The sequence below is a fragment of the Hypanus sabinus genome, chromosome 16 (genome assembly GCF_030144855.1).
Source record: "Hypanus sabinus isolate sHypSab1 chromosome 16, sHypSab1.hap1, whole genome shotgun sequence".
Classification (NCBI taxonomy): Eukaryota; Metazoa; Chordata; class Chondrichthyes; order Myliobatiformes; family Dasyatidae; genus Hypanus; species Hypanus sabinus.
The window spans coordinates 23,553,747-23,577,220 of NC_082721.1; the positions used below are offsets into that span (position 1 = coordinate 23,553,747).

The 23,474-nt window shown below is 43.9% G+C and overlaps 1 protein-coding gene and 1 long non-coding RNA gene across 3 annotated transcripts in view; one reads left to right on the top strand and one right to left on the bottom strand.

Annotated features, from left to right (window-relative positions):
• LOC132406080 (uncharacterized) overlaps positions 1-1,609 on the bottom strand; it is a 55,987-nt gene extending 54,378 nt beyond the window's left edge. The window contains exons 1-2 of the long non-coding RNA XR_009516058.1: positions 1,474-1,609; positions 86-251 (exon numbers count right to left, since the gene is read on the bottom strand). This is a non-coding gene — a long non-coding RNA (uncharacterized LOC132406080). The remainder of the gene's footprint in view (positions 1-85; positions 252-1,473) is intronic.
• A 34-nt stretch (positions 1,610-1,643) lies between these two features.
• Positions 1,644-22,152, top strand: use1 (unconventional SNARE in the ER 1 homolog (S. cerevisiae)). Of its 2 annotated transcripts, none has more exons than XM_059991284.1 (8): positions 1,644-1,784; positions 4,128-4,177; positions 5,196-5,277; positions 6,843-6,995; positions 10,501-10,519; positions 14,783-14,813; positions 15,552-15,711; positions 20,337-22,152. In XM_059991284.1, the coding sequence occupies exons 1-8, from the start codon at positions 1,683-1,685 to the stop codon at positions 20,517-20,519; spliced, it is 780 nt and encodes a 259-aa protein (XP_059847267.1). In that variant the 5' UTR covers positions 1,644-1,682; the 3' UTR covers positions 20,520-22,152. The 2 variants fall into 2 exon arrangements, with proteins under 2 accessions (XP_059847267.1, XP_059847268.1); XM_059991285.1 differs by having other exon boundaries at positions 5,199-5,277.
• Positions 22,153-23,474: the final 1,322 nt, after the last annotated feature.

Genomic DNA, 23,474 nt, shown 5'->3' on the forward strand with positions numbered 1-23,474 from the left:
ATGGACCAGTTGGACTGAAGAGCCTCTTTCATTGCTTGCTGAGTGTTGTATGGTAATCCATCTACACAGCCTGAATGCTGCCTACCTTTGCTTCAGCTGTCAAACTTAATGTGGCTTTCCTTCTGAGGGGGTTGATAAATACATTACTGTGGCAGCAATCCCTCGTCATACTCCGCCATTTTGTCTGTTGTCCTTGCCGTTTTCCGCTGCACGACCATTTCCTGACCAGGCCGATAATTTACCCTTCCAACCTGTTCAATGTTTTTTTAAAAAGCAAATCAGAAAATTTAGGTCAAAACCCAAACAATAATACTGTCAGTTCCCATCTGAACCCAGACCTGCAAACAGACAAATTCACGCCTGTACATTACAACACAGTCATAAAGCAAAGATTTTTACTCCCTCACGATGGTTGTGGGATGGACGTACAATTTAAATAAATAAATAAACAGGTAGATAGATAGAAGGAATTCAAGATAAATTACATTTTTGATGGTCCACAGTTGGGGAAAATAGAATAGTTACTTAGTTACCTGATAAGTATCCAGGTAACTCACACAAAATGCTGGTGGAACACAGCAGGCCAGGCAGCATCTATAGGAAGAAGCACTGTCGACGTTTCGGGCCGAGACCCTTCGTCAGGACTAACTGAAAGGAGAGATACTAAGAGATTTCAAATCTCTCAGTATCTCTCCTTTCAGTTAATCCTAACAAAGGGTCTCGGCCCGATACGTCGACAGTGCTTCTCTCTACAGATGCTGCCTGGCCTGCTGTGTTCCACCAGCATTTTGTGTGTGTTGGCTTGAATTTCCAGCATCTGCAGATTTCCTCGTGCTTGCTCTTTAAGTATCCAGGTAGCTGGGCTGTTGATACGATCACTGGAAGCATGGAACATTTTCAGCAAGGAAGAAGGACTTACTGCCCATTATATTTCATTCTAGTTTTTTTTTAAAAGCCGTCCGACCTAATTCTGCCTTGCAGCTGACAGCTCTTCAGTCACACATCCAGGTACTTTTTAAACATGGTACGGGGTTCTTCCTTTATCACTCCTTCAAATAGCAAGTTTCAGACTTCTGCCAGTTCTTCTTGAATTTTTCTGCCAATTTGTTTGTAGATTTTTAGCTTATGTCCTCTCTGCCACGATAAATTGGTTATTCTTATTTATTCCATGCAAGTCCCTTTATAGTTCTCAATCAAATCTTCCCTTAGCTACCTCAGTTTCAAACAACCCTTGCCTAGCAGATACATAAACAACTAGAGGAACTGGGTGGGTCAGACAAGGAAAGTGGAGAGTCAACATTTGGGATCTTGCCTATCCAATCTTCCTTTAGCGCTAGTGTTTTCCAGTTTTTGCCAACACCTCGAAAATACCCCACTCCTGTGCAATATGATGTCAAATGCCTCTGGGAATTAATTTTTAAAAACAAGCCATACACTATGTTTTAGTGACATCATGTAAAATTCAAAGCTGACCATCAGCAATTCCGAGCCTTTACAAAGTCATGTTTAAACCCCCCCGAAGATCATCTTTGTAAATTATCCGCACTTCAGGTGAGTGCTGCTCTCTGTTCAGACGTGCCCCCCAGGGAGGCGCTTTGCCTTTTTGCCAATATGAAACATGGCGTCAAATCCAATCGGAAATGATGTTTTAAAGCTGCGACGCAGCTCTCACTGGCGCAAGTATGGCCACCCCCAGGCTGGAGAAGAACTTCTTGCGGCTGCTGGTGAGATGCGAGTCGATGGCGGCGGAGAAGAGAGACGAGAAAGACTGGCGCTTCGAGAAGGTACGGAGGGGGAGAGAGAGTGTGGCCTTTTAGTTAGTTGGTCTTTGTAAGGCCACGTCACCGGGTCCCCAGGAACTGCTCCTGAGCCACTCTCAAACTTAATCTGGAAACAGCCCCCGACATTTCTTGTTGTGGCTAACACTCCAACACCGAGTGTGTATGCGCCACCCACAAACCCTTATAACGTTGGTATTATTGGTTTCTCTTGACCCACTGCAGGATTTGTATGTGTCCAGGACACAGAAGCGTGCAGGAAAATAACATTGTGGACGGTAGCCACTCAGCAAACTGCCTTGTGTATTTTTTTTAGATTAAAGGTACTATTCAACGGGACGTGGTACTGCTTAACATTCATTTATAGGAGCTGGTCTAATTCCTGGCCCTCCCTGTATGATATTGGGAGTACCTTCACCGTGATGCATGTACTGATTTCAGTAGGTAGTTTACTGCTGCCTCTCAAGGCGAAGAATAAATATTGTGCTTGTATCTTGTCTGTTAGTTTTCGTATTAATTAACAAAGGATAGATTTGTTGCCGTTAAAATTGAATTTAAGTATTTTATGAAAGTGAAAGAATTGTCAGCCAATATGGGTGTCAGTGAGGTGGACCTGCTGCCTTATGGCCCCGTCCCAGGTTTCATCCTGACCCCTTGTGCTGTCCCTGTGGAATTTTCATGTGCTCCTATATTCTAAAAGTCTGTGGGTTGGCTGGTTAACTGGCTGCTATAAGTCAATTCAAGTCAAGTCGCCTTTATTGTCTTTTCAACCATAACTGCTGGTGCAATACACAGTAAGAATGAAACAAAGTTCCTCCAGGACCATGGTGCTACCTGAAACAAAGCAATGTTACACTAGACTACCTGAAACAACACAAAACTACAATAGACTACGTGAAACAACACAAAACTACACTGGACCAGACCTATATGGGACTACATAAAGTGCACAAAAACAGTGCAAGATGGTACAATAATTAATAAACAATACAATAGGCACAGTAAAGGGCAAATTATAATATAATAATAAATAATATAAAAGTAAACATAAACAATGTTTTAGCAGCAGTTGAGAAAGAAATCAGCAAAAATTGCAATGTGAGTGGAGTGGTGTTCAGTTGATTGTGTGTGTGCATCTGTAAGTTGGTGTCAGACTAGACTCTGGGAATTGAGGAGTCTAATGGCTTGGGGGGAGAAACTGTTGCATAGTCTGGTCATGAGAGCCCGAATGCTTCGGTACCTTTTCCCGGATGGCAGGAGGGAGAAGAGTTTGTATGAGGGGTGTGTGGGGTCCTTCACAATGCTGTTAGCTTTGTGGATGCAGCATGTGGTGTAAATGTCTGTAATGGCGGGAAGAGAGACCCTGATGGCCCCTTCAGCTGACCTCGCTATCCGCTACAGGGTCTTACAATCTGAGATGGTGCAATTGCCCTTTGTACCTGGGTGAAGGTGGGGTTAGAAGCTGATGGGAATGCTGGGAGAATAAAATGGTCTTCATGTAGGATCATTGTTATTGGGTGGTTGCCAGGGATTCAGTGCCTGTTTCCATGCTATGTGACTCTATGACCAGTGATTCTATAGACCTGATTGCATTCCACTAAATTGGGAGAACGCATGATTCCTTCCTATTTGCTGCTCTGTATTCTCTTACCAGGATGTGGACAATTTGTATTTCACCGATGTTCGATAGGAGAAAAAAAATCAGATGAATGAAAGCCTAGATAACTGGCAGAGCACTTCAGTCTTAATCTATTCCAGGGATTCCCAACTTGGAGTCCATCTGGCATAACTATGGCTGGGAACCCCTGGTCTAGTCAAGCTCTTCTTTTTGCAAACAGTCTAATCAAATGGTGAAGTCTAGTTCCAGAAGAGTGCTCAGTGTTGAAGTTTTCTTTCAGATGTAAAAGATCTCTTGCAGCCAACTAAAAGAGCCACTGAGGTTTCTCGGTCCCTTGGTTACTTTCATGCCTCATCCGGCATCAACAAGAGGATGCTCATCTCGTTGCTCTTCATGCTGCTTGCTGTGGGCTAGTCAGCTGCTTATTGCTGGCCTGCCATCTTCAAAGATTATGAATGAACTGCTTTGGGACAAAACAAATCCAGTTAAACCAGCCCGCGCTTGCACCCTCTTCCCAGTTGCTGCCTGTGAAATGTGGCAAGAATTTCTCTCTGCGTCACTTCTTTGTGATAGTTATTTTGAGCGAGTCTGCTCTGTGAATGGTGAACAACTCATGGGTGTCTACATCTAGTTTAAAAAGAGTCAAACCTTTTTTCACAAAACCATTTGAAATGATTGTTTTTTTTAGTAAAGTCTCATGTTGTTATGTTACTGTTTGTAATTTTCTATAGTATGTTGAAGCTCTTCAAGAAATGTTGACTGAATTGAAGAAGCACATGAGGTAAGAATAATCCTTTAAATTTGTTTCATTGCCGGCCTTTGCATCTCAAGTTTTATTATGTTGACTTCAATTCAAGTCACCTTTATTGTCATTTTGACCATAACTGCTGGTACAGTACACAGTAAAAATGAGACATCATTTTTCAGGACCATGGTGTTACATGACACAGTACAAAAACTAGACTGAACTACGTTTAAAAAAAACAACACAGAAAAAAAAAATACACTAGACTACAGACCAACCCAGGACTGCATAAAGTGCACAAAACAGTGCAGGCATTACAATAAATAATAAACAGGACAATAGGGCAGTAGGGTGTCAGTCCAGGCTCTGGGTATTGAGGAGTCTGATAACATGGGGGAAGAAACTGTTACATAGTCTGGTCATGAGAGCCTGAATGCTTTGGTGCCTTTTCCCAAACGGCAGGAGGGAGAAGAGTTTGTATGAGGGGTGCGTGGGGTCCTTCATAATGCTGTTTACTTTGCCGATGCAACGTGTAGTGTAAATGTCCATGATGGCAGGAAGAGAGACCCCAATGATCTTCTTAGCTGATCTCACTATCAGCCGTAGGGTCTTGCGATCCAACATGGTGCAATTACATGTACAGAGGTGAGCAGTAACTCGCAAAACCAGATTATCTTATTAAAACACTTCTGTGTTAGCTAACCTGCAGTACTACTTAGACGCAGAAGACGTTGATTTTTATAGTTACTTATTTTTGAATGTCCAATCTTGACACGTTGCAAATCTGGTCTCTTTTTCACCCTGGATTTAATCACTCTGCTGTAGACGGCTGTGCCTCAACTCTAGGAGTTCCTTTCATCATCACCCCTCCTCTCTATCTTTCTCTCTCCTTCCCTGAAGTATTTAGTCTATCTACTTAACTGAGCTTTTACCTCTCACAGTACTGGGTTCAGTGTCATATTTTACTTGGTAACACCTTTTGTAAAGCAGCACATTTCACTTGTCTAAACAGAAGTTATTGGCTGTAAGACTGACGATATCTCTCTGTCCCTAGCAGTAAACCTGCTCCTGAAGTTATAAATGAATATAACCGCAAAGTGGAATTCATGAAAGGGCTTCTGGAGGCAGAGAAACTGGTATGGATAATTCATTTGTCATTTATAATTTTAGTATATTTTCCCCTGGACTTCAATAAATTAATTTCCTGTTGTTCTGTGTACTCAGTGGAAAGTGACTCCCTGTTCACGTGGTTGGAAAGAACAAAGACTATGTTTGTTCATTACGTGCTGTGTCATACGACCATGATAGTTCTTGGCAAATCTTCTACAGAAGTGGTTTGCCATTGCCACCTTCTGGGCAGTGTCTTTCTGAGGCAGGTGACCCCACCCATTATAAAACTCTATGGAGACCGTCTACCTGGCGTCAGTGGTTGCATAACCAGGAGTCGTGACCATACGTCCATCCACAACCTGCTCCCGTGGCTTCACGTGATCCTGATCGGGGGCTAACCAGGAGCTACACCTTGCCCAAGGGGAACCTCCTGCAGGCTAGAGGAGGGAACAAGCTCCTTATACCTCCTTTGGTAGAGACGCATTTCCAACATGCCTACCGTGTGTGAAAAGGATATGTCCTTCAGACTAAAGCCATTATTTCTGAGGCCTGAATGTGGGATCTCCTGATTGTCAATCAAACCTGAGAGAAACAGTGTTTATAGGTGGGACTGAGATTGAAGTGCACAGCTTCTTGGCACTTAATCCAGTTTGCTTGCACAGCTTTGGAAATTTATCGCCATTACCTCACTGTTGCCCGAGCTAAATCTAGGAAATGTAGCACTGTTCCTAAATTGTCACGGGGAGTTTATCTGGAAGTTCATACCCAAAGGTCATTGGAGCACTTTGGAAAGCTGAACAGGTACAAGAAGGTGTCTCGCCCGTCTCAGTAGCAGTCAGGGATACTGGCCTTGCCTGTATCTCAATAAGTGGTTGAGTTGTTGAGGCCATAGTTGGGGTCGACCATGAATGTTGCACCCCCGCTGTCTACACGATACGCAAGCCAAGGCAGAGTGATATGGAGAGCACGCTGTTGCCCGTGTAGCAGGCTCCCCCTCCACACAGCTGATGAATCCAAAGGAATGGGAAGAGACCGATACAGTTCGGCATCGCAGGAGCTCTGGTTAGTCCTTTGGGGTTTACTCCCATAGGCTTCCTCATGAGTAGGCTGCAGAGGTTTAAGATCAGAGTTCTCCTTCTAGATGAGCTGCCAACAAGCCCATCTGCCTGAAGCTACTGGTTTTAAGGAGCCAATAACCCACTTGCCCCTTCTTCTGTCAGTGGAAGTGTTTCCTTTGGGCATAGTAGCCAAGCACCCATGAAAACTTGGAGCTGGACCTGGTTGTCAGGGGCTAGTTGAGACACACGTCATTGGGATCATTTTATGGGTAGAGGGAGCTTATTCCCACTACCACCCTTGGCCATAACAGCATTAAGAAACCTCTCAATAAATATTTAACAAAACAAAAAAATTAAACTGAGTTCTCACAGGTGGAAGTTTAATATACTGGAGCACTCTTTTGAAGGGCAGCGGGGACTGATCGTAGCCAATAAACACCCATCTCAATGTTTTCTACTTTGTCATTGCTTCCTCTACCTCAGGTAGTGTGTGTCAGGTTCTATGAACCAATCTTTTTCCTTTTGGTTTCCAGCCTAACCCCTCTGAAAAGGCTCTGGCTAATCAGTTTTTAGCCCCCGGGCGGACTTCGACAACTGGGAAAGAGCGGGTATCTGCCACCAAGACCGTCCACCTACAGACGAAAGCCAGGTACACGGGAGAGATGAGGAGCGAACTCCTTGGTGAGGCAAGTGCTTTGCTTTTAAATAACCAGCAGTTGGACTCTGTAATCACAGGAACCCGAGCTTCCCAGTTGCCCCACCCAAATAAAACAGCAAGTAAAAATATACACTTGAAATAATGATTAAATTCTAGCATTGAAATCAAATGATAAAACGAGCACCATTTTATTTAATGGCCCGTGGTTTAGCAGATTATTCCTGGACACACCTTAGACAATCTTGGAGAGTTGGCGACTCTAGGCTCATCCCTTTCCTTTAGGCTGAAGCCTGGTTGTGTTTGAGTGTGGATCGTATTAAGATGAAAGTGTTGCCGGTTATGTCACTGAGCTCAGAGTTCTGAGTTTGGAACAGAGGTGGAGAGCTTTTAAAATTGCTTGTCAGAACTAATGGAGAATAAATGGACACGTACAAACAAGCTGGAGGAACTCAGCAGGTCGGGCAGCATCCGTGGAAACGAGCAGTCAACGTTTCAGGCCGAGACCCTTCAGGGCTGAAGAAGGATGGGGCAGGGGCCCCATAAAGAAGGTGCCAGGTGAAAAACCAATCAGAGGAAAGATCAAGGGGTGGGGGAGGGAAAGCAGGGAGGGGATAGGCTGGAAAGGTGAAGAAGGAATGTAAGGGGAAAGCACTATGGGTAGTAGAAGAAGGCAGAATCATGAGAGAGGTGATAGGCAGCTGGAAGAGGAGGCAGAGTGAAAGTGGGATGGAGGAAGGGAGAGGGAAGGAATTACCAGAAGTTGGAGAATTGGATGTTCATACTGTTACGTATCCCGTAACTGGATAACTTACCAGCAAAGATAGAGAAGTCCGTTGAAGTCTGATGTCACTATTTTCAAACGTTTTTATTTATAAAGGGACACAAAAGTAAGGTTAATACAAACATTCAGATAGTGCACATCTTCAATACTCAATCTAAAGCGCAGGTATAGTAATAATTATCATTAAGAAGTGAGCTCTACTGTTGTCTAGGGGTTAATAGATTGTCCGTTGGAAATATAAAAGTCACTCCGAAGTCTGCAGGCCTCAGCCTTTTGAGAATTGCTGGGTTTCACGTGGGGTGACTGAGAGAGAGAGATTGGGGAGAAGAGAAAGAACTTGCCGAGTCTTGATGAAGCTTCCGTGAAATCGGGGGAGCGTTGGTTCCCTCTCCCCGATGTTAGTTAAAAGCGGTTTTCTGTGATTCCAGCCACAAATTCCAATCCTGGAATCTAACGCACGTGGCTTCCTTCAGAATGGCTTCCCGCTACTGCGGGATCACTCTCTCGTGTCTTCTTGGTGCGTCTGAGGGGCTGTCCCCCTGAGACTCTCCTTTATACTTCCTCATGGGGTCGCAGGTGTCAATCAGGTTGGGATGATGCAATCTCTCTCTCAACCAGCCCACCTTGCCCGAGGGCTTTTCACGTGGTCTCCATGAGACAATAGTCGCTGTCGTCTTATTCTGCATCCCGGGTGGGACGTGCAATTCAGCACATTTTTCTTTCTCTCTCACTTCCTGGGTCTACTGACCCCCCCCCCCCCCCCCAATGGGTGCCCTTGTGATTCTCACAAAGGAGGGGGCTGGGATCATAACAATACCAAGGAGCTGGAGACTACCCAGATGGTATGTGAGGTGTTGCTCCTCCAACCTGAGTTTGGAATAAATGGAGCTTGGTGGCATACCTGCATGGCACAGTTTTGAGGGGCTGAATTGCCTGCTTCTCTTCCAAAAGTCTGCAGATGCAGGAAATTGAAATTTGAAAATCAATAATCCACAAATATGGACATTTGAAATAAAATCAGGCAATTCTGCAAACACCCTTCCAGGCTGTCAACACCTGTGGAAAGAGGAACAGGTAACATTTCAAGTCAAATTCTCTTCAGAAATGGGAAAGTGAGAAAACGTTAATTTGAACTGACAGAGAGGATGAGGGGGGGATCAAAAGAGTGAAGCGGCTCTGGTGGGATGACATCTAGGTTGTTGAAATTCGGCTGTTTACTGTGCCATCTGATTGATAATAGAGAGAGCGCCAAAGTCAAAGGAGAAGCTTTAATATATTGGGTAATGCCTGAGAAGAGAACAATGGCTAAAGTTATAGATGGATAATCTTACAGCAGAACAGGCCAACTCTGACAGGAACAAAGAAAGCACTCTCTCTGAAATTGTTGAATTTGATTTTTGTATCCTAAGTGCTACAAAGTGCCCAGTCGGAAGGTGAGGTGATGTGCCTCAAGCTTACATTGTTCTTTGTTAGAACAACGCAAGAGGTCATAGATCAATGGATCAAAGTGCTAGTGGGATGTAGAATTAAAGTAGGAAGCAACTGGAAGATCAGGATCATCCCTGCAGACTGAACATATGCAGGTGCATTTCTGACACACCCCATCTTGTTTCTTTTTATAAAGATTTTAAAAATTGATTAGCTTTGTTTGTTGTATGTACATGGAAACAAACGGTGAAATGTGTTGTTTACTTCAAAGACTAACAGTGTCTGAAAATGTTCTGAGGGCAGACTGTAAGTGTCGCCAATGTAACATGCCCATAGTTTACATCTTGGGAAACTGGAGCACTTAGAGGCCACAGGGAAAACATGCAGACTCATTATAGACAGGAGTGGGAATTGAACCTCAGTCGCTGGTGCTGTAAAAAGTTATGCTAGCCGCTACGCTACCATGTCACCTATAATTCCGATCACAGTAACAGCTTCAGCCTGCATTTCACAGCTTTTACATCAAATTGATTTCCTCCCTGTTGCTGGAGGAACTCTGAATCTGTCTATTTTAGATGTCTAAAATACCCTCAGTGTAAGTGAGTTCCACATCACTTTTCTCAGATATATTTTCTTTGTCCCTCACTCCACTCCCCAACTTCTCTACAGTTTAAAACTAACTTCTCTCTTTCCCAGATCGAATGAGTGGTCATCGACCCAAAACGCAAACTCAGCTTATCTTTCCACAGACGCTGAGCATTTCCAGCACTTTGTTTCAATTACAACTGTAGGGTGAACTGTTTACTCTCTTGTCTACCTTGTGTGCAACATTTTGTTTCCTATTCCAACACCATGGTACGTTGCCACTGGTACTGATTGAATCCTTGTGGAACTCTGTTTCTAGTTTGAAAATCTACATGAAACTGGGAAACTTGACTTTATTATATTTTGTGGACGCAGTTTCTCAAGATCACTCCCTGCACAGGTCTCTCTATCTTGCCGCTGGTGTTGGGAAGCTGGAGAATCAATGTCAGCCCACCCCACTGAACACAGAAGACCTATGCTTGTGCAGGACGGTGGGTGTAACTCTCAGTGATTCCATATGTTCCACTGTCCAGTTCCCCTTCGTTACTTTGTTGATAGAAGTGCCTGAGGCAGTCATTTTGAAGACCACAATGTCCTGCAAGTAATGGGATGATTAGCCAACAATTTGCCCCCCCCCACCCCACACTCAGTGATTTTGTTTTTGTTTCTGACTTGCCAATTTGACTTTTAAAAAAATCACTGTGCTCAGTTTTAATTCTTCTCCACTTTTGCTTTACAGCCATTGCTCTGTGCTGACGGTGAGTGAACACCAGTGTTAGCTGCTTTGACTTCATTGTTGCTGTTTTTTCACAGCTGAACATTGGGGCATTGCGGGGGTTTAACCATTTAAATTTAAAAGAAGTGAAGCAGTTTTCATAACAATCCGGGTTACCCACGGGCTGTAAGGTAGTACAGCCGATTCTGGTTAATTGGGACGCAACAGAACCAGTACATTTTGGCCCAATGAAGCTGCTGACACAATTAGCTGAAGTTTTATGGAAACAGTTAGAAACATCGAAAACCTACAGCACAATACAGGCCCTTTGGCCCATAATGCTGTGCCGGACAGGTACTTATTTTAGAAGTTACCTAGGGTTACCCATTGCCCTCTATTTTTCTAAGCTCCATGTACCTATCCAGGAGTCTCTTAAAAGACCCTCTTATCTACTTCCACCACTATGGCCGGCAGCCTATTCCACACACTCGCCACCCTCTGTGTTTTTAAAAAAAAAACACACCCAACAACTTACCCTGTCATCTCCTCTGTTCCTACTTCCAAGCACCTTAGAACTGTGCCCTCTCGTGATAGCCATTTCAGCACTGGGAAAGAACCTCTGACTATCCACACGATCAATGCCTCTCATCATCTTATACACCTCTATCAGTCACCTCTCATCGACCGTTGCTCCAAGGAGAAAATGCCAAGTTCACTCAACCTGTTCTTATTGGTCATGCTCCCCAATCCAGGCAACATCCTTGTAAATCTCCTCTGCACCCTTTCTATAGTTTCCACATCCTTCCTCTAGTGTGGTGACCAGAACTGAGCACAGTACTCCAAGTGGGGTCTGACCAGGGTCCTATATAGCTGCAACATTACCTCTCTGCTCTTAAACTCAATCCCATGGTTGATGAAGGCTGATGCATTGTATGCCTTCTTAACCACAGTCAACCTGCATAGCAGCTTTGAGTGTCCTATGGACTCGGACCCCAAGATCCCTCTGATCCTCCACACTGCCAAGAGTCTTACCATTAATGCTATATTCTGCCATCATATTTGACCTACCAAAATGAACCACCTGTCACTTATCTGGCTTGAACTCCATCTGTCACTTCTCGGGCCAGTTTTGCATCCTATCAATGTCCCGCTGTAATCTCTGACAGCCCTCCACACTATCCACAACACCCCCAATCTTTGTGTCATCAGCAAACTTACTAACCCATCCCTCCACTTCCTCATTCAGGTCATTTATAAAAATCACAAAGAGGAGGGGTCCCAGAACAGATCCCTGAGGCACACCACTGGTGACTAACCTCCATGCAGAATATGACCCGTCTACAACCACTGTTTGCCTTTTGTGAGCAAGCCAGTTCTGGATCCACAAAGCAATAAGCCTTGCATGGGGTACCTTATCAAATGCCTTGCTGAAATCCATATACACTACATTTACTGCTCTACCTTCATCAATGTGTTTAGTCACATCCTCAAAAAATTTAATCAGGCTCATAAGACACAACCTGCCTTTGACAAAGCCATGCTGACTATTTCTATTATGCTTCTCCAAATGTTTATATATTCTGCCTGCCTGTCAGTACCTCCTCCATTTTCCTACCTGTGTCATTGGTACCGATATGTACCACGACCTCTAGCTGTTCAGCTTCCCACTTCAAGCTTTTGTGGAATCACAATAAAAGAGTATAAAGAAAGATAAACAACCATTTAACTGAGTAACAAATTCTGTATTTCAATGAAATACTCAAGTTAGAACACTACCAATACCACCACAGTACTACAGAACTATTAGTTCCTAATAGTTATTGAATGAGGAGTTCAACCAGTGTACAGTGGCATGTTCTTTTGATTGAATGTAAATGAACAAAAATCAGTACAGACACCTAGTACAGATAATGGACTGCCTTCATACAATGCTTTTGACAAATGCATCTGCCAAATCTTCATTGTTATTATGACATTCAAGATAATTGTCAATATCTTCAAATGCTTCATAGTTCCTAACTTGTGAAGTAGTGAAATTGTTTTATTTTCACTCCCAGCCATTTCTGGCTTTTCCAAGCCTGAATACTTGAAGCCACAGTGAGCAGAAAAGTTCTGACTTGTCTTGCTGCTTGTTTCTCACCAACTATCAATGACAAGAATCACTTTATTGAACACAAACACTATTTCAAAACTGTTCACTCTAAGGACAGTATAGTATCTAGTGGCCACACAAGTGCACACAACTGACACTAGTTGGAAATTGTTTAGCAACGATCCCCTGTCCCAATTAGGTGGTTTAGTGTCCCAAATAGAAGAGGTGAATCATGCCTATTTTTTGTTATTGAAGAGTTGTCCCAAGTAAGTGATGGACCAATTAACTGAAGTACCACAGGATGGTTTTCTTCCTGGGTCAGCAACAGAGAGATCTCAGGAAAACAATTCAGAAAAGGCTGCCTTCAAGCTGCACAATCAACATTTCAATTCCAGTGGACTTTGGAAAATCTATTTTACAACTCTGCTTATGGTAAAAATAGTTTGTTTTTAAAACCCAACTGCTGGTGCTAAAAGCAGGAAGATTTTCTTTCCTGGTATAATTCATTCTCAAAGATTCAAAGTATATTTGTTATCAAAGTACGTGTGCAGTGTGCAATCCTGAGATTCGTCTTCCCCGTGCAGCCACGAAACAAAGAGAACCACGGAACCCCTTCAAAGAAAAACATCAAACCCTTCCCCCCCCCATGCACAAAATAAACAAATCATGCAAACAGCTAAAAAAACAAGTGATAAAACACAGATTATAAACACAAAATCAAGAGTCCAGGCATAATCAGTTCAGTTCAATAGTGCCATTCATCATTGCATATTTCCTTACCACGTAGAAGACCATTTGACCCATTGAGTTTATGCTAGCTCCGAGTATTCCCATTGATTCTGTTCCCCTAATCTCCATATGACCTACTGTTGATTATATTTCAATCAATTAACCTGCAATTAGTCTTTCTTTGGAATGTAGATAGCACCAGAGGTCAGGATTGAACCTGGGTGCCTGGAACTGCGAGGCAGCAGCACGAGCTGATGTGCTGCTACGTGGCTTATACGTGACTATGATCTCCACCAGTGTGTGCTGCACCCTGGGAGTGAGCCCTTGAGTTGCAATATTTGTGGGAAAAAAAGACCCGAGGGAGGGCAATAATTGGCAGCTTCTCAGCAATGGCTACACTGTTAAATCAACCAATTGCTAATTGGGTTGGGGGGGGGGAAGTCCTGTGGAAACCCTTCCCTGGTTTCCTCCTGCATCCTAACGATGTGCTGTACTGTGCTTCACACCCTGGTTCGAAGAAACACTCTCATTTCAGTATACATTATGTAACCCTCGGGTTCAGCCAGCATGCGTTTGTCTAGGGAAGACGGCCTCTGGCCCAGCCAAACTGAGGAATCTCGTTTGTGTTGCCAGGTTACAAATCCGAACCGCAAAGTATCAAACAGTACACCGTATGCAATTAAACAATTGAACTCTATAAATCTTAATCTGACTGCAAGGTTTGTAAAGAAAATGAAAAGGAAAAGGGCCTAATGTGCATGGTGGAGCTCATGTTTCCGTCCATTTGTTCCCCATCGACCTCCTCCGAGCATCACTGACCCCAGGACCCTAGCTCCTCGTCCACTCTGTCCAGCGGTCTACCAACTCTCTCCACTCGTGTCTTCTCTCTTCATCTCCTGCCGGCAAAAGACCGCAAAATCCCTGCTCCCAGACCCACAAGAAAGAAGAACCCACCTCTCATTGGATGGCGCATATTCCAAACCCCCATTATCTCTAGTCATAACCCAAACATTGCTGCTACAGAGAAACCATTACATTAGCAGTGAAGCCTTACAACGTGTCACAATTATATCATTATATATGTCATATAAATGTATCTAGTTAAATGATATCAAACTTCACCTCACTTCAAATCTGCTAGTTAATTAGCCACCATAAGTGGCCCCAAGTGTGAAGGTGAGTGCTCGGAGACTTGGAGATGAGAGGCATTGTTGGGGACGCCCTTGATAGCAGACAGTCAAAGGGCTGAAAGGCCTCCTTTTGTCCTGAAAAGGAACTATGAGATTGATTTGTTGATTGGTTAATTTTTTTTTGATATTTGGTGGGGTTCTTGTATAAAATTACTCATGCATTTTTCTGCACAAGACACTTCTGATTTCGTTGTAAAGGTGATAAAGATGTGAGGGAAAGGAAATCAGTTGAAACAGCATATTAGTAAGAAGGCAGTGGACTCAAAAAAGTCTTTTTATTTGTGTTCATTTTTAGGTTCAGGTGACGCGGAACTGAGGAAGCGAAGGTCAGTTTTATTTCTGTAGGATTTGCAGATATACATTAGTGTGTTTTGCAGTGCTGGTATTTCCCGACTTTACGACATCAATGATTCTGACTGAGACTGTACAATGAAGCCCTTTGGCTCTAGGCAGTGCTTTCCTCAACAAGCTTTGTACGAGGACAATGTGGTTAATTTCTGTCATAAACATTCATAAGAGGTGAATTGGGCTGATCTCACAACCGTCCTTCAACCATCTGTCACCCGGCTGGACAACCTCACCACACCATAAGACTTGAATTCTCTCCCGACCACCATCCAGTCTCGTAATAAATTAGAGCTTCCCCAGAATTCATGCTGCCCAATATCCTCATCTGCCCAAGTCTGTATGAGGCAAGGATAAATTAATCTCGTACTTCCTTTGTCACTGAAAGCCATTCAGTTCCTTGTCGCTGTGCTAGCTCTTTCTTAAGCAACACCTTTTTGTTTAACCATCCAAATTTCTGGCCCTGGTTTGATGTCGGCCCTGGGATTGTGATGCGTTCCTTAGCAACGTGTTCACCTACGTTCTGTTGGTGGCTGCACCTCAAAGTACTGAATAGCCCCTGAAGTGCTTTGCAGTTTCTTGAGGTTGTGAGGGGAGTACACTCCATCTGCGGCAGTAGCCATGGTCATGTTGTTACAGCTAAGCTGGCTAAATATCTACTCTGGTGTACGTGCAGATGTACTTTACTGGTTTTGGCTCCTTGTCTCTCCTGCTTGCAGTGGAATGGGAGATGAGAAACAGTCGGCCTCTGAAATGGATACCCTTCTCCACCATCACCACAATGTGCAGGAGCGCCTTGCGGAGGAGATGCTGAACCTGGCCCGGAACTTGAAGAACAACACCCTGGCCGCGCAGAACGTCATCAAGAAGGACAACCAGGTAAGGGCTGTGCCTGGGAGTCGCCCTGGTACTGGCATCTGCACAGCCAAGAAGAGCCCAATACTATACCAAGGGATTCCCCTGTTGGCCTCCCCCAATTCTCAATTAGTTCATCTCTTTGGGAGAACTGAAGGAATCCTTGATGGATAAAACCATTTTACAATTACAGCACCGAAACAGGCCATCTTGGCCCTTCCAGTCTGTGCCAAACGCTTACTCTCACCTAGCCCCACCAACCTGCACTCAGCCCATAACCCGCCATTCCTTTCCTGTCCATATCCCATCCAATTTTACTTTAAATGACAATACTGAACCTGCCTCTACCACTTCTACTGGAAGCTCGATCCACACAGCTACCACTCTGAGTAAAGAAGTTCCCCCTCGTGTTACCCATAAACTTTTGCCCCCTAACTCTCAACTCATGTCCTCTTGTTTGAATCTCCCCTACTCTCAATGGAAAAAGCCTATCCATGTCGACTCTATCTATCCCCCTCATAATTTTAAATACCTCTATCAAGTCCCCCCTCAACCTTCTACGCCGCAAAGAATAAAGATCTAACTTGTTCAATCTTTCCCTGTAACTTGGGTGCTGAAACCCAGGTAACATTCTAGTAAATCTTCTCTGTACCCTCTCTATCTTGTAGACATCTTTCCTGTAATTTGGTGACCAGAACTGTACACAATACTCCAAATTTGGCCTTAACAAGGCCTTGTACAATTTCAACATTACATCCCAACTCCTATACTCAATGCTGTGATGGGGAAAGAAGGAATGTGGGTGAGGAGAGGCTGACATGGAATATAAATTTCACATGGATCAATTCAGTAGAATGTGTCCGTTAGCTGCAGTCTCACCTTGTTGAGGATAAATGTTGGCAGAAGAGAGGCATCCTGGGGTCTGATTCTCCCACCAGCAATTGACACTTGGTAGAAACTAGAAAATCTAGCTCCTGCCCCTTCTGTATACAAGTTGTGCACAAAATTAATTTTCATGTTTTGAAACCTGCACCGTGATGATGTCGGACCAGATACTTCCATTGGTCTGGCTGCTGTTTCCTCTGCAAAGCTTGAACATGTGACATCACTGATGTTATGTGTGTAAGGCACTTGTCCCTACCTCCCCAAACAACAATTAGACCATTTGATGTGCGACCTACAACTTCCATTTTAATTCTACTAGAACAAGAAGCAAGTTTGCCAGGAGATGTGGCTTGAAGTTCCCCAGTGAGGTAACTATCTTGTTCACTACCTCTGCCAGACCGAGCTAGCAATGCTCTGCTTGAGTTAGACATCCTTGCTGAGTCTCGAAGCCTATTAAAACCACCCACAGTAATTATCGAAGAGCACTCTGTAACAAGCTCGTGCCCAAAGGGTGCAAAGCTGCCCCTGACTTCGGCTAAGAGGGTCACGGTGAGGTGGGTGTGTGGCAACACACATTTGATACGTGACCCCACCCTACGCAGTTTCCGTCCACCTGTTCTAGCTGCCTTGGCAACTAAGGTTCTCCGGTTGGTAACGGTGTGACAGCTGTAGTTTTGGCAGGTGGGCTGCACTGGTTGCTCTCTTCCAGCAGGCAGGGCAGGTGGGATAATGCCTCTTCTGGAGGTAAGTTGCTGTAAATTCTAAGTTATTTTAACTGGGAGCCTTGAGCTATATGCAGAATCAGATTTGGGTTTATTTATCAGTTGTACATCAAAACATACAGTGTCGTGCCTCGTTTGCATTAAGAACTGGCAGTCCTAGGAGTGTGCTAGGGGAACTCTCCAAGTGTCGCCACACATTCAGGTACCAACATAAGATGCCTACAGTGCCCAGCAGAATAACAGAGAACACACTAAAACAGAAGATACCAAGCCCCTTCCCTCCCCCCACCCCATGCAACGCGCCAACTAAGGATGACATACAATTTCTCAGGCATAGATTAGCGTTAACTTCAACAGTGGGATACTTGTTTCCATTTGCACTGGAGCGCGTCAACATCCATTGTGTCCGAACGTGTGGAGTGGGATGAGGGAGAGGAGGTCGTCGTCACAGGAACAAAGTCACTGGAGTGTTGCAGCTGGTAGGTGTAAAGTCGTCTTTTATTCCAGACACACAACGCACACAAGTTGACAGCCTTTGGTGTCACGGGAGAGAGAGACAGACTTCCCTGATCCGACGTTACAGCGCATTTTTATATATTAAAGAACAAAGGTAGCAGGGCAGTTTCTACAGTTACAATGTCATCATAATGCTTCTTCTGAGGTGCATGTAGATTGCAAGTACTTGGATCTTCCGACCAGCAAACCCAAAGTGAGTGTTAATTACTGTGGTCTTTCGGTCATATTCATGCATTCACACCTGTGCAGAAATCCCGTCTACAATTTACTCAAGTGCTGTCGCTTGAGTCCTATTCATGCCGTGGGATATTGATTTCATTCATGCATTCGCAGACATATACCAGTTAAGTGGGTGTTTACTGGTCTGAGCTGCATTTTGAATTCGATCTACAATTCATATTCAGGTTTTAAAGTTGATTGCTGAAGTTAATATGTGCTATGTATTTGCGGTGCAGACTCGAGGGGCCGAATGGTCTACTTCTGCACCTATTGTCTATTGTCTAATGTCAGAAAATGCCCAAATAGTGTGATATACCTGTCCACCATATAATCCACTACAAATGTTGATAGTAAGCATCATCTATTTTGATGTTTTCAAGTCAGTTGTGAGGTGCAGATATGATATTGGAAGGGATTCACAAATTAAGCCCGTTGTGTGAAATGCAGAATGTGGTTACTTGAAAGAATTGTTCAGATTTTTAACTCTTGATTTAATTGAAATTGATTGCATTTAATCATGTCGAGAAGTGCATTAAGCGTCGAAGAAATAGGGGCTAGAGCAGGGGTCAGCAACCTTTACCACTGTAAGAGCCACTTGGACCCGTTTCCCACTGAAAAGAAAACACTGGGAGCCGCAAAACCCGTTTGACATTTAAAATGAAATAACACTGCGTACAACATTTTGTTTTGCCTTTATGCTATGTATAAACAAACTATAATGTGTTGCATTTATGAAATTGATGAACTCCTGCAGAGAAAATGAAATTACATTTCTGCATGCAGCAAAAACATTTTGAACTCCAAAAAAGAGACGTTGGGTTGAAGGTTACTTTGAAGTAAAATACTCAACGTCTATTTGAGTCCTTCTTGTATTTATGAAAAACGCCAAACTTAAATTTGCCGCCAGCAGCAAACCAAAAATAACGTCAGCCAGCTGTCAACCTAAAAAATAAAAGGACTATTTCACTGAACAATGAAAACATATGAATATACGTAAAATAATAGGCAATTAAAATATTTATCATACTTGGTCAGGTTGACTCACACCTGACAATGCAGTCGTATTCAGTAGGGATGGATCAATGCTTAGGGGAGTGACCGGGAAGGATAATGTGTTTTTTTCCTCTCTGAACTCACAGAAGCGTTTCCCAAACGATGTTTGCATTGCGATGATTGCAGAATGTAAATACTCCAAATTTATCATGTCGTGACCTTGTTTGAACTCTCTCAAATTGGGGAAGTGAGACAATGTGCCTTTCTGTAAATCTCTGGCAAGCACTGTCAACTTGCGCTCGAATGCCAAAACATCCTCCAACGTGTGCAAGGCTGTACGTCCTTACCCCTGAAGAGCTGTGTTCAGCGTGTTCAGGTGCGCTGTCATGTCTACCATGAAGTGTAGCTTTTCCAGCCACTCTGGCTGTTCCAGCTCAGGAAAGGTGAGCCCTTTGCTGCCCAGGAAAGTTTTCACTTCTTCCAGACACGCGACAAAGCATTTCAGCACCTCCCCTCTGGACAGCCAGCGATAAAAACACGTTGTAGCAGTGTGCTACACGCAATCAGTAAACTGCAGTCAAAGATAGCTTTATTCGAACTAAACAGCCTTGCTTTTAAACCTCCCTCAACCCGCCCCCCATCGGCGCGGATGCTGCAAAAGACACGTACTCACAAACCCCCTTAGGCTATCTCCCTTAGCCTGAACGCTGGCTAATTGTGAGCCGGTTCGGATGTGTCAGGAAATGGGTCGCCACAACATCTTATTTAGATTGTACAAGATCACCATAATCTTCAAATTTAGAATTACATTTCAAAAACTAACAAACTAACATAAAATACATTTTAATTAAATACTGACCAATTATTTCCCAAAGCAACAGGGAGCCGCAGCACAGACGTAAAAGAGCCACATGTGGCTCCGGAGCCGCGGGTTGCCGACCCCCGGGCTAGAGGAAACAATATGACCCTTTGACTATGCTCCACCATTCAACTCCTTTGCCCTGCCTAACCCTTAGTCACTGAATTCTTTTACTGTCCAATCAGTCTCAGCACTGAGTAGCCATAACCCTCTGGGCTAGAGAGTGCTGCAGATCCCCAATCCCACTCTGAAAAACAGAACATCGCAATCCTAAATGGCCAACTTTCCTGTGAGCATAACCTAGCTCAAAGCTCCCCATCAGTGTAAAACGGAAAGACATTTCCCCTCCTGCACCTTCCAGCCAGGGAGAACAGTCTGATGGCTTCTGGCCAGGACGGGGAGAGGAAGCAGTTTTGACAATCAAGATTGACTTGTGTGCATGTGTTTGCCTGCAGACGCTGACTATGTCCTTGCGAATGGCGGATCAGAACTTCGAGAAGCTGAAGGTGGAATCTGAGCGGCTGGAGCAACACGCAAAGAAATCTGTCAACTGGCTGCTGTGGCTGATGCTGGTCGTGGTCTGTTTCATCTTCATCAGTATGATCCTTTTCATTCGCATCTTCCCCAAGCTCAGGTGATCAGGGTGCTGCCGTTTCTCCTCTGGGTCGTAGACCATGGGGGCTGGAGTCAAACTGGCTCAGTCCTCCCTCCTTCTGGAAAAACAAAGACTTGCTCATTTCACTGACTTTGCAGAATCCAAGTGCGACCCGGTCTTCCCTGCAACCTTCATCACGTGCTCCGAGAGGATCTTAATCCAAGAGTAATAAATTATTGAGAGGTGTTGACATGTTTGCGGGCTCCTGAACCACAAGCTGCTTCCCATGCCTTGTGTCTATGCACGGGCCGAAAAACCACTAAAACACTTTTTGAAACTGCAGCAGCAATTTGAGGTGCAGTGTTTTGATTTGATGATCTGTTTTATGGCTTATCACTATCAGCTGATGTTTAGAAACATAGAGACATAGAAAATAGGTGCAGGAGTAGGCCATTCGGCCCTTCGAGCCTGCACCACCATTCAGTATGATCATGGCTGATCATCCAACTCAGAACCCTATACCTGCTTTCCTTCCATACCCCATGTGATTTTTTTCACAAAATAGAGACCCTGGTACCATAGAAGCCATATTGAGTGAGGTGTCAGGCAGAGTCATGGAAGAAGATTCCAGGAAATTGTAGATGGGCTTCCACTCTGAACGGAGGCTGAGATGGCAGGAGGAAGGGGAATGGATTGAGGGACTTCTGGAGCTTGGAGCCCATGCAACTGGAATTAATATTGCCACAGAGACGGGGTGGTGTGTACAATCTCTAGGATTTAGGGGACTGGAGAAGGTTTGACGTGAAGCTTCTCTGTGGAGCTGAAGGTTAGTATTTTTCATGAGGGGTGAGGAGGTGGTCTGGAGGATCTTCCAGCATGATACAGGATCGTGTGCAGGACAACCTCGGGTTTGTACTTCAGAAGCCACCTAGTTCATTAATGGGAGGACCCGGGATCTGTTGCAGTTGGTGAAATTAAGTGATGGAGCAAGGTACTGGATCCAGTGACCCGGAAAGTCATTTGTCATTGTCTCACAGCATGGAAACCGCCATTCAGCCCATCGGGTTCATACTGAGCCATGGGCACCCACCTGTATTAATCCCATCTTCCAGCATTTCTCCCATAGTCGTATATGCCTAGGTGATTTACATCTAGGCATCTCTCAAATACTGTTCTCTGAATTTCCAATTTTCATTGAGTAAAACATTTTTAGTTTGTAAATTCCATCTGGATATAAGTATAATCTTTGAATATTATCGTTTAAATGTCCTAAATATTGCAGATTCAGTTGTCAATAACTCCATACTCGCCTGATGATGAAGTTATCAATGATGTTTTACTTTGCTATGTGATGAACTGAAGCTGAGGCTGTGGGTCTGCTCCAGGCTTCGTGTTTGAGGACTCGCGTTCTAAATACGATTTGCTTACTTTCATTATTTGCACAGTTTGTGTTTTCCCTCTGCACATTGGGTGTTTGTCAGTCTTTTTTAAAATGGGTTCTTTTGGGTTTCTTGTTTTGTGGCTGCCTGTAGGTAGATGAATCTTGTATAATGTATACATACTTAGATAATAAATGCGCTTTGAAACTATGACGTAGTGCTGATAATGTGCAAAACTGATGCGTTAAAGAATTGAATCCTCATTTGCTAATAAACTTAATTATGCAATGTTAAGAATTGGTGAACTTTGCTTTCACTTTTGTATGAAATGCTGGGAAAATATGTTATAAATCTCTCGGAGGTTCGGAGGCAGTTGAGATCTCACACATGCAGTACTGTAAAGATACCACTAGGTGCCAGCAAAGATGCACCAGTGACATGTAGATCAGCAATAGAAGCAGGTGTGGATCATTTCTCCCCTTGTTCCACTCTCCTTAACATCCCCATGTATCATGATTCCCATAATTTTTAAAAATCCATTGAGATGTCATGAAGTGAATGTCCACATTCTCTTGGATTGAGAATCCTGAAGATTCACTCTCTCTGGGGTGAAGAAAAGTACTTGCATCTGTCTTAAATAGCTGACTCCTTATTTGGAGACTGAGTACTGGCTCTGAACACCCCAGCCATGGGAACCATCATATTGTGTGCAGGTTTGGTCTTCAAATTTGAGGAAGGACATTCTTGCTATTGAGGGAGTCCAGCATAGGTTCACGAGGTTAATTCCCAGAATGGCGGGACTGTCATATGTTGAAAGGTTGGAGTGACTGGGCTTGTATACACTGGAATTTAGAAGGATGAGAGGGGGTCTGATTGAAACATATAAGATTATTAAGGGATTGGACACGCTAGAGGCCGGAAACATGTTTCTGATGTTGGGGAAGTCCAGAACCAGAGGCCACAGTTTAAGAATAAGGTGTAGACCATTTAGAATGGAGTCGAGGAAAAACTTTTTCACCCAGAGAGTTGTGAACCTATGGAATGCTCTGCCTCAGAAGGCAGTGGAGGCCAATTCTCTGGATGTTTTCAAGAAAGAGATAGTAAATGCAAAGTACACTGCAGATGCTGTGGTCAAATCAACACGTACAAACAAGCTGGATGAACTCAGCAGGTCAGGCAGCATCTGTTGAAAGGAGCAGTCAACATTTTGGGCTGAGACCCTTCGAAGAGTTAGATAGAGCTCTTAAAGATAGCGGAGCCAGGGGATATGGGGAGAAGGCAGGAATGGGGTACTGATTGTGGATGATCAGCCATGATCACGGTGATTGCTGGTGCTGACTCGAAGGGCTGAATGGCCTACTCCTGCACCTATTGTCTACCATCTTGAAATATCCATAAGAAATTTGGAGATTTTCCAATAAGACCGCTTAATCTTCTCTCAGAAGAATATATATGCCAATCCGGTTTATCTCTCCTGGCATCCCAAAATCAAACTGGATAATCTTCACTGGACTCACTCCATCTCCTTACATAGGGAGACCAGACCTAAACACAACATTGCACATTAGGGTCCCACCAGAGGCCTCTGTGATTGGAGCAAGACAGTCCTATCCCTGAAT